The following is an 11,510-nucleotide window of genomic DNA, read 5'->3' on the forward strand; positions in this document are numbered from 1 at the left end:
GATAATGGGATCGTTCCCTAGATTTTATCAAGTTTATATTCACGTTTTTAGGTAAGAGATATCGACACATAGACAATAACGTCGTTAGAACAGTAAACACATGGATTTAAAACAGTGTAGGAATGAAATGAACTAACGTTCAGAAGCTTGGTAACTAGGTTACACTCATTATTTTGGCAGAATAACTGCAGTTTTTGAGATTTTAGAAAACGTTCTGAAAATGTCTGCATATTAGCCATTAAAATCAAATCAAGTAAAACATTTTCCATTCGCACTTCTTCTCTGAAATAGAATAAGCTCTTTGCAGAGGGCAACTCTATACAACCGAAAATTTTCTCGGAACAGAATGAAATGACAGTTAAATACTCATAACAAAACTTCTATATGGCAGACATTTTTAAACCGATTACTTTACTACAGTGCCCAACATTTCAATGTCACAATTTCCAATGCCGCTTAAAACTGACCTTCCATAGGCCTTATTTTCTAATTCACTGTGCTCAACCGAAAAAAAACTTTGCTTATTTTCTAATTTTGAGACAGGGAAGACTCAACAACTTCGAGTATGACATGTGAGCGCTTTCATGCCTTGCACGCCCCTTAAAAACCTAAAACCACGTGACCTGCCTTGGCCATACATACAAAAATGAATTCAAATATAACGAATTCTTTCAAGAAGTTTGTGTATTTTTTTTTGCTTTTTCAAATGCTACCAGACATATGCACTAGCCGACAAGGCATATGATAGCAGGGTTTGGTAGCGAAGTTTATTTCGACATTTTCCGGTCACGAAACAGCAAATACACACAATAAAAATTATACAAAACCGTAAACAATGCAAAGTAAGTTTTTAAGCATACGTGCGCTCGAGTTTAAAAACACGTTTTATAAATTACAGTTACGTTACATAAATTACTTCGTTTTAAAACATGAATGTAATATTCATTTTAATTCAATCTCTAACAGAAACAGAAGCACATTCCAAAAATAATTCATTTGTATCTCACACCCTTTTTAAAAACTTTAAAATGCGTCCTTTGTTCTTTCAAGTCTACGGAGAAAAACAAAGTGACAGACTAAAAGTAAGCAAGACTAAAAGTAAGCAAGACTAGTCGTCCATTTTAGTCTCTTTCGCGCGTGTAACTTTTATTAAGTAATAATTGAGTCTGATTTCGCATGAATTAGCTTTCGAGTCAAACTTTGCCACAGAAGATGATTTTTTTTACTTTAGCCTTGCCTAATTTACAGTAATTTTCGTGCTTTTAATTTTTGCGCATACTCTTTTGTTTTTTATCAAACCAAGTCGTTGACATTCCTTTTAATAAGGTTTCATTAACTTTTTTTGCCAGCTTTCACAGTTTTTGAAAAAAGAAGGGAATTTGCCTTTATTTTGTATGGCCTTTGTGAGAGAAGCACATTTTTTCTTACAACCTCTGTTATTACAGCCTCGACGTTACATATGGCATATTTTATCGATAACTCTCGGTCCCATGTATGCTGGACAAGTTGTAAAAAAAATCAATAAAGATACTTTTGTCACAACCCTAAGTCTATAAAAGCGTTTTTACAATAATTTTAACGTTGATATTTTATCTCCATTGCTTTTCCATCCACTCTGCTAAACAAGTTTTTTTAGGTGTGCAGCTTTTAAAGTTTCATCTGCAACTCGTGTTGATGTGTCATGTTATCTGTATGACTTCTAAACACGTTTTGGAAAAGGACTGTTACAATGACCATTTAACAATATATGTCACGGAGACTTTATTGGATACTTACAGTTCAAATGGAATCCAGAGAATTCAAACGATATAAAATTAATCATATTTCAGTTAACATGTCATTTTTCAGTCCTTCTAGAAATTTGAAGAAATTTTACAGCATCAATGGCAGAACTGAAATTTTGTATATATGTAGTTAGTTTTTAAATGACTATCCTGTAAAAAATACTCGTTTTTAATAAATAAATAATATTTAACGACTATAAAATCGTGTTCCTCTTTTACTCTAGGAGCCTGGGGGGGTTGAGTATGCACTTCAATGTACACTAGGTCTGACTTCAAATCCTGAAAGTACATGATGGAAAGGTCAGAAAAAACTTACTTTCCCATTTTGGTTCATGGTCGTTTGGCGGGAAAGATGGCGGAAGGGCTCAAAAAATGCATAAGGGCGTAATTTCCCAAATATGGTCATGTTATATATCAATCGATCACGAATTTAATACTGATCAATAATCACATTAGAACTTGGGTCTGAAAATGTATCGTTCAAAAGTTAGAAGCATTTAAGTGAAGTTCGGTATCTTATCTTTTCAAAAAATAAGGGAAACAAGAAACTTACAAGTACAGAGAATGGAAGAAATGCTATATTTAACTGTTCAAAAAGTTTGAATGATGATTTATTGAAGGGGATACCATTGAGTCAATACGATGATATCAACTACCATGTCAATACTTGCTATCCCCGGTATGTACGTTCTAAAGAGAGATTTGAAAGTAGGAATGAAACAGCAACAAGCACAGAAGATCTTGAAGTTAAACCAAAACGAAAAAAAAACAAATGTTTCCAGTCCTCCACCTCTAGCTGAGAAGCCATGTGTTATTTGTAACCATATCAAATTCAAAGGTGATTTGAAGCGTTTTCGAATTTGCGAAATAAGACGAGCTAATTCATTTTTATCTGCAATAAAATTCAACAAAGATGCTGTTTATGACAGATGTGTTTTACTCAAGTGTCCTGGTGATATTTTTGCAGCTGACATTGTGTATCACAGAAAGTGCTTGAATGGCTATATTGTGAAATTTGAACGTGATATAGAAGCTATAATGCATGCCAGAAACGAACATCATGAAGGGGCAGTATTTGCAAATTCATTTAAAAACTTCCTTTCAACTCTGGATTTGAAAAAACATGCTTATTCAATGTCATTTTGTCGAGACCAGTTGAATGAAATTTTGGAAAAGGAACATAATAGTGGTATGAATTATTCTTTTCATTAATTTATTACTGGACACCCCTCGTTTCTTTTTTCAATTCGTAATTTCTTTCGCGTTATTTATAGAAGCCTATGTTACGAACAGAACATTGAAGACACTTCTAATTGACAACTTTGGAGAAGAATTATCATTTACATATCCAAAAGATAGGAAGAAATCACAGATGTTTTATTTATCTGACACACACACTACTGCAACAGTTATAGAAACAATGCGAACAAACAACCCAATTGAAGTATGTGCAAATAAATTGAGATCAGAGTGTGAGAACTTTGACTTTAACCTCGATAACAGCTTCAGATATGCCAGTGATTTAGAGCTAAGTTTACAGTACTATCATTCAAGTAATTGCCCAGTGTATTCACGACACATGTAAATCGAAAAATCTGATTCAAATTTTGAACCGCTTAGGACTGTGTATCAGTTATGACGACCTAGAACGTATTGACATTGGCATCACCCAACACACAATTGATATAGCTGGTACAAATAGAGTACCAATATCAAAAAGTATCACATCAACTTCCATTATTCACGGTGCTACTGATAATTTTGATCATGATGAAAACACACCATCTGGAATAGGAGGGAGCCATGATACTATCCTCATGCTCTTTCAAAATGAAAAGAAGGACCGTGAGGGGAACACAATGAGCCAAAAAACTGAAGAAATTCGTAAATTTTCACGACAGAAAAGAAGTCTTAGCTGTGCTTTAGATTGCCAGAATTTGATTAAGATGGAAAGATTTTCAAAACGTGGTGAAATTTCAAATGATTTCATCTCAAAGAAGCCTCCAAATCTAACGGCTGTTATTAAAAAATCACAAAAGTATTATGAAACATGGATTGCTGCAAGGTATTTCTCTGGTGATAGTAATGCTGGTATTCCAAACTGCAAACGCGAAGAGTGTCAAAACCCATTTGGATGAAATTAGTAAATCTCTATATCATCAACGAACAAAGGCGCATGATATTTTTGTTATAATAGTTTTTTATATATATAGTGTCGTTTTACTCTTATCGTTTGATCAAGATTTTTTATCAAGAGCCTGAATAAAATAATTTACAATACTCCAAATTATGATCAGTATTAAAATTTTTAGTTTAGTATGCTTCACTTAAATGCTTCTAACTTTTGAACAGTACCCAAGTTCAGACCCAAGTTCTAATGTGATTATTGATCAGTATTAAATTTGTGATCGATTGATATATAACATGACCATATTTGGGAAATTACGCCCTTATGCATTTTTTGCGCCCTTCCGCCATCTTTCCCGCCAAACGACCATGAACCAAAATGGGAAAGTAAGTTTTTTCTGACCTTTCCATCATGTACTTTCAGGATTTGAAGTCAGACCTAGTGTACATTGAAGTGCATACTCAACCCCCCCCCCCCCCCCCCCCCAGGCTCCTAGAGTATTTGTTCAGTTATCTCTGTTAGGCCTTCTGAACATCTGCAAACAATGTTCAACACACATTCTATGTAAAGCATGCTCTGTCACAAACTTCATTTCATTTCAGCGGCTTTAAAATCAACGACAAGTTTTTAGGGCGGTAAATTTAAAGAGCAAATTTACAATATTGAGCTTTGGTGACATCCCTCTTTGATATGTAGATGTTTTGCATAAAAGAGGTCTGGAAGCGAAGGTGCTTTACTTCAATGAAAGGCGGGTAAAAATATTAAAATGAAATATATTGTTAAGAAGTAAATAAGCAAATACATTAAAACTGTCCAGGTTTTGCTAGTCAACTTAAAAGAAGGAACGTTTTCCCCACAATCCTTTAAACTCGTTCGATTCAGCTTTTTTACCGCTTGATTTTAGAAGTTTTAACAATTTCTTTCTTTCCTTTATGGCTTGAATGTCTTTCTCTATATTTTCTGGGGTGTTATATTGTGGCGTTGCATCTTGACTGCGCATGTCCGATGGACTTAAATAAACGTTGTCCTGTGACACTCCTGATATACGCATCGACTCAACTGCAAAAGTGCAAAGGATCAAGAATGTAGCAATGTAGAAGTTCAAAGGCTTCATCCAAATATAAATAAACAATAGATTATTGACATAAATTTTCAGGAGGGGTGTTTTCGTTTAATTGTTTTGCAAATCATAGGTAATAATTAGAATTGCACGTAACAAACATATCATATATTTTTTAAAGTATGTCAAGAAAAAAATAAATTATGGTGAACGTACTAAAAATTAATTTCAAGAATTTTACAAATTTCGCGAATAAAGAAAGTTTTTTTATTTGCAGGGATATAAATAGTGCCTAATCGTGCTATGCACAGAAGGTGGCTACATAATCTCTGTTTTTGTCTATTTCCTTGTATTCATACACTCATTATAAGCTACCTTCTGCTTAACTGACGCTTCGTCTCTTCAAGAATTTAAGCCTCGTGTTGCAAAACGTTGCATGTTCAAACAAAAAATAAATAAAGTTCTTACCTTTTTGATGTGAAGCAAGGATATGATACTGCAATGTATTTATACCAACCTACTTGCATCTAATCTCTCATTTTTATACCAATAGTCTTGTTTACACACGTTGTGACGTCACGCCTCAGCATCTCACCTCTGCGAGAAGAACGTGTCTTGTTATGCAATGTCTTCGTTAAACTTTGATGTTAAGTTGTGCAACCATTATGTTGCACAACTTAACATCAAACATTATGAAACATAACATTATGAAACCATTATGAAAGTGTCTCTCTTTTGGATAGCAGAATGATTTACACGCTAAAAGAACAACAACAAAAAACAGGGGAACGAACAAAAAAATAGTTGGAAGTAACGGCTAAGGCGCCAAATGTTATTTAAAATTCATCCTTGCGGCTTTGCTTCCCAGTCACAACAAAAGGAAAATTTTGCACTGCTTTTAAATGTGGTTAAAACCTAAATAAATAAAAATAATGATAATAAGCAAAAATGCTTCCTGGTGAAAGAGCTCCAACCAGAAAAATAATAGCATCTGGTGGAAAGGTTTTAGTGAACAGATAATATAAAGTACGACTTAGTTCCCGGGCTTTTTTGTCAAAGTTCTCCTTTTACTTCATTGTGCTTACACAGAGTTTCAATTTTTGGAATACAATCAGCGAAAATCTGTACATTCAAGGCATGAAAAATCGTTTTTTAGCTATGTTAAATTAGCCTTTTCCCTCCGTTTTAAGAAAATCTTACAGAACCCTAAAAAATCTCGCGTAGTATTCGAGTACACTTGTTGACATCTGGTAATTTTACTAGTTAAATTCCTAATGTCTAAATTTGTTAGTTATAGCTTGCTCAAATGTTGAAATTTCACAGTTAGTGCGTCTAAGCGCTTAAGTCGGATATTTTTCTAAATGTTATAATTCGACATCTGGCTTTTTTTACTGTCAAAAGTATAGCAGGCGCTAATATAAAAAAATAGAAAAGTGTTTATAAACCTAAAATCAGACGGATGTTTTTTTTTTAGTTTTAAAATTCCGTAAGCTGATGTAGCAATACCGACAGCTAGTTTTTCTAAGGGCTTAATTTACAAATCAAAATAATTTTTATCGTATTCAAACCTCGTCCCCAGAGCATCTTGGGTTAAGATGCCCGTGATGCGATGTGGTTACCATAAAAAGATTTGACGAATTTGATTTATTATAATTTCTTGCATAACAACACGGGGAAGGTGGTTTTTCTGGAGTAAAGTGGGAACGCCCTGGTATCAACTGCGTGGGGAATTTGATTTTGGTTTTGGTTTTAACTTTTACAGTAAATGAAAAGTTAAGATTTGAGTAAGGGTTGTTAGTTATGGCACTGGAAGTACAAATTAAAAAACAAGCCTTGATGTAATAAGATTTCCAACAGGGAAAAATTATTTAAACAGACAGGTTTCCTAGATTTCTTCCCAAAGCTTCAAAATTAAAGTCCATATTTTGAAGATATTTTTTATGATAATAATTACCTGGGTACTAACTTGCGGTTCATAAAAAACTACATTTCGCCAGCCTCGTCCCCCTTCACATCTTGTATCTTTTCTGACATCAGGACGGCGCTCGTGAGTATTGATTTACCAATTGACGATCCCTTGATATGATTTTGTCCGTCGGCGTTCCATTTTCTTGTTTTTAAACTATAATTTATCATTTTTTTTATTCTTTTTCGCGCGTATTAATTTTTAAGAATGGAATCTCAAATATTATTTTGCGGCTACATAATTTCAGACATTTAGAAAAAAAACCCCGCTAAAACCGCACACCAGATTTTTTATTCACTACTATCAAAATATTTGAGTCGTACGTGCTTTCTTCGTAAATGTCCCTTAATGTCTACAATACCCACCGCCTTTCTGTCAAAATATTTCATCCATTTAAGAGTGACATGTTTCTCAAGCATTTTGACATTCGTGTTTCTTTTCATTTTTTAATGCGCTTTTTTTAATTTATTTTTAGGGTCCATTTAATAATTGAGTAACACCCAAACTCGCCATTTATTACCACTTTACACCTCTTGTAACGCATCGTAACAAATCTAGTACCACCCACCCACAAACCCGCTTGTTACGTAACATCAATTCATTTCCTATAGTACCAAAAACCTTCATGTAACAGATAATCAGGCAAACTAGTTCTCGATATGAAGAAAAGATATAACAGATCCATATTCGTAACACGTTGTAACGAAAATTATCATACCTTTCAGGCGTTACGCAATTATTGAATGGTCCCTACTTTATTCCGTTTTTGTGATAATCTCATTTATTATAACTAGTCGGTGACCCGTGAAAAAATCCACGGGTTCATCCGTCCTTTTTATACTGCATTGCGTGCGTCTCGCTACTTGCGCAGCTAAGCTACCATTTTGCGTGACAGACAGACAGATACACAGACAGACAGACATATACGGGTATTTTATTATAGATGTTTGAAAATCTCTTAAGCTGAATTTCCACTCAACATCAATACTTAAATTTGATTGTTTATCTGCTAATTATTCAGTTTCTATCTTTTTGTTTAAACTTTCAGTTTAAATCGGATTGGATATGTTCATCGCCGAATGAGATTCTAGAAATAACAATACGCCTTTCCCGAATTTCATAAATTATAATAATTATGACGTCATCCGAAATTTTATAATGGTTCTGTGCTTTTGAAATAAGGATATTTAGATAGAAAATTAAATTATCATGACAAAAATTAAGTTTTTAGAGCAATATAATATTTTGGTTGGATTTTATTTAGATTTGAAGAAAAAAATTATTTTGAAAACGAGGCTATTCTTGGAAAGCTTGACTATATAAAGAGTTTGACCGTAACTTTCAGCTCGGAATTGAGGCACTTAACGAACAGAAATATTTACGAAATTAGGTAATTTGTTCTACCTTTTGCTAAGGAACTCAGGGGTAAGAATCGTTTTTAATATCGACCGCTTTAATTGAGTTTGGCATAATTAGGAAATTCGGGAAAGGTCTATTGTCCGTTCCTATCCGTCCCATCTCATTACCTCATTTACTCTAATTTAAACTGCTACTTGTAACCATACCTTACAAGTAGAATAAATGAATGAATAAGAAGAGTAAATAAATGTTTCAAATACAAAAAAAATGAAATCCTTCTCGTTTTGCTCCTCGTCATCAGGCTGGCAATGTTCCTTCAGTGGAGATGGTTTTGTGGTAGTGCATTCGGCTTGTAATCATAAGGATGCACGTTTGGTGCCATCTCCTGACCGCTCCTGAAGTTTTTGGCTTTGCGCAGGCTAATTCTATACTACGTTCACGTAATTTGAAATTTAATACTCATTGGATTAGGGTATTTGGTTAGATTGGAACACTCACAATGTTCTAATTGTTGGTGAAACAGCATAATCATTTTTTCTCAATTTTAGGGGCTTTTTAAACCCCATCGTTATTATTTCTATTATTATTTCGTGCAACAGACGTATCAGAAAGTGCGACTTGTGCAATTTTCACCTAACTTTTTTAAAAAGGCAGCAGAATTCCTAAGTTTACAACTTTCTAAAATGGCCGAAAAAGTGTCTTGGCCATAATAAATTGGAGAGGGATTGTAGCGCAACGAGGGACTAACGGCATGCTAAGCGCTGTGCTGAAATCAAAAACAAAACATAACAAAAAATGATTATCACTGAATAAAATAACAGAGATGTATATAATAACCTCACATCTATGGGCCGCAATTTTATAGATGAGTAATTCTAAATATTTGATGCAGGGTCGTGAGAGCCAGGGGTGTCTGTTACGGCCACCTTCTTTTCTTTTTCGAAATCAACGATAAGAATTAACATCAAATATTGTCTTCTATTTAAAATAAAAAATACAATATTTTTAAAAGCGCTTATATACTTTCAGCTGTTGTAGTCAAGTGGAGGGATAAAAAATCTTGGAGTAAAAGCATTTGTCTCAAGTAAAAGCTTTTGTTAGGGCCGAAAGCTACAGAGAAACCATTTTTACGTTTTATTAAACCTTATCAGGTAATAGAGATTTTCATAAAGATTTTCATACCGATGCAGAAATACGGAAGACTTTAGAAAAATAAATTATAGCTACTTAGAAATTAAGTAAAAATAACAAATAAAAAAAATGTATCTCAATAATAAGTATGAAAATATACAATGAAAAATATAACTGCTTTCAAAAATAGAAAGAACGTTTTCCCCATAAACCTTTTGCGACTTTTGGACGCTTTTGTTTCCTAACTTCGTCTAACACAACATATTTGATAAACTTTTTCAGATTTTTAATATCTAAGTTCTTCTTCGCTTTCTCCTCCATCGTGTTGTCCTTATACATCAAATCAAGTAGTGTCAACTCATCTTGTGCCCCCTCTGCAACACGCATCGAGTGAATTAATAAACAATTCGTCAGAATAAGTGCAAATAACGATATCCAGTGAAATGATAACATTTCTGTCTAAAAAAAAAATTATTTTACTAGATACAACTTCCTTGTGATAATAATAGAATTCAAATATTATTGGCAGTTATAGAGTTTTTTTTTTCATCTCTTTGTAAGCGGTGTTTTTAGCCAATTAGTACTAGACCGTTAAAATTTAGGAAACTTTCAGAAATACAAAAAAATAACAATCTTAGTGAGATAAAAAGTATAAAGAAAAGCTCTATTCCCTACAAAAATGTTAGAAAGCATACCTGTTTCTCTTCCCTGTTTTTGCTAATGCCCTGTTTTTTTTTACCCTCTCCCTTCTATCATCAAAAATATCGAAAAGGAGAAAATGATGAGTTTAGTTCACTAGACTAACAAAAATGTATACATCTTTAAGGCGATTTAAACTTAAAAAAAAGTTCGTTTAAAATTTTTTTAGCGCTTACCTGTAGCCTGTACTTTTGTTCAATCAAAAACTTATGAGGGTGGTACTACAATTTTAAAATTTATACATGTCGGTAACAAAAAAATAGCGGATAAAATCATAGAATTTATTTTTAGGGCGTCCGGGAGGCGGGAGTAAGCCAAAGCGAGTTACTGATTTTCCGTTCTTTCTTAAGATAAACAATATAAAATACGAAAAGAAATTTGTATAAATAGATATCGGATAACGTGGCGTTTCTTTCTTCAATATATCTTTTTAATGAAATATAAAATAAATGTGATTTATTGCTTGTACAATAATAGGCTAGCTCGTGTTAATTACATTTTGTAATAACGTATCGCAGGCTAAACCCCGGACATCATTTACTAAAATGAAGGGCGATTTCATCGTCAACAGTGGACTTAAGAATATAGGTTATTTGGTCAGATCCAAAATCTGGAATCGCAACAATTTTTGCTACGTCGTCACGCCCAAGTTTCCCGTCATTTCAACATTCAGATCAATCATGGAAGCATTTTTTTTTAAATTTATTGCAGACATTGTAAAAAGTGCAGCTATCGCATCTTCGACGTTGTTTTAGCCTGTAGCCCTGCCTACCGGCTGCAGAGTATTGGCCAAGTGATGCTATTTGGCCCGAGAAGCAGCCAAAATGCAGACATTTTCGCAAGTGTGTCCAGAGATAGAGACGCAATATGTGATTAAGTAATCCAAAATTTTGCAAACAACCCTGAAACAACCTCGTCCCCAAGGCTCTTTACGTTTTTATATTAGGAAGATACCGTCCCATAATAAAAATCTAGTGTTAATTAAAAGTAGTAATATATTTGTACATACAGGTTACGTGGTAAAAAATAGCATTTGATAAACAGCTTTAAGGCGTGAGTATACAAAAAAAATGTTTTTTTTTAAAAAAAATTATTTTCAGTGATTAGATAGAAAAAGATCTGGGCTTTAAAATGGTGCAAAATTTTTTTTTAAAAAATGTATTTAGATAGATTATTATCCCCCAAATTTTTTTTTCATAAATTACTTTTGTGTTATGCGATAAAGATCAAATATCACACGTAATAATCTTGAGTATTAATTTTTGCTACTGAATTTTGTTCAAGGTTATAAATCATAGCCGACTCAAAGAGGAAAATGATTTTCGTATGTAGTTAAAAGATTCTTTTAAAGTTTTTCTCCTATTTCCCATAAGGATATTTTCT

At 33.4% G+C, this 11,510-nt stretch overlaps 1 protein-coding gene and 1 long non-coding RNA gene across 2 annotated transcripts; one reads left to right on the forward strand and one right to left on the reverse strand.

The window, feature by feature from the left end:
• The first annotated feature begins 2,002 nt into the window (after positions 1-2,002).
• Positions 2,003-4,370, forward strand: LOC130645415 (uncharacterized). Its single transcript, XM_057451403.1, has 2 exons — positions 2,003-2,973; positions 3,059-4,370. The coding sequence occupies exons 1-2, from the start codon at positions 2,427-2,429 to the stop codon at positions 3,367-3,369; spliced, it is 858 nt and encodes a 285-aa protein (XP_057307386.1). The 5' UTR covers positions 2,003-2,426; the 3' UTR covers positions 3,370-4,370.
• Positions 4,371-9,544: 5,174 nt separating this feature from the next.
• On the reverse strand, positions 9,545-10,557 carry LOC130645418 (uncharacterized). Its single transcript, XR_008982704.1, has 2 exons — positions 10,124-10,557; positions 9,545-9,887 (listed from the first exon to the last, which is right to left on the reverse strand). It is a non-coding gene; the product is annotated as an uncharacterized LOC130645418 (long non-coding RNA).
• Between the last annotated feature and the right edge of the window lie 953 nt (positions 10,558-11,510).

The sequence above is a fragment of the Hydractinia symbiolongicarpus genome, chromosome 5 (assembly GCF_029227915.1).
Source record: "Hydractinia symbiolongicarpus strain clone_291-10 chromosome 5, HSymV2.1, whole genome shotgun sequence".
Lineage (NCBI taxonomy): Eukaryota > Metazoa > Cnidaria > Hydrozoa > Anthoathecata > Hydractiniidae > Hydractinia > Hydractinia symbiolongicarpus.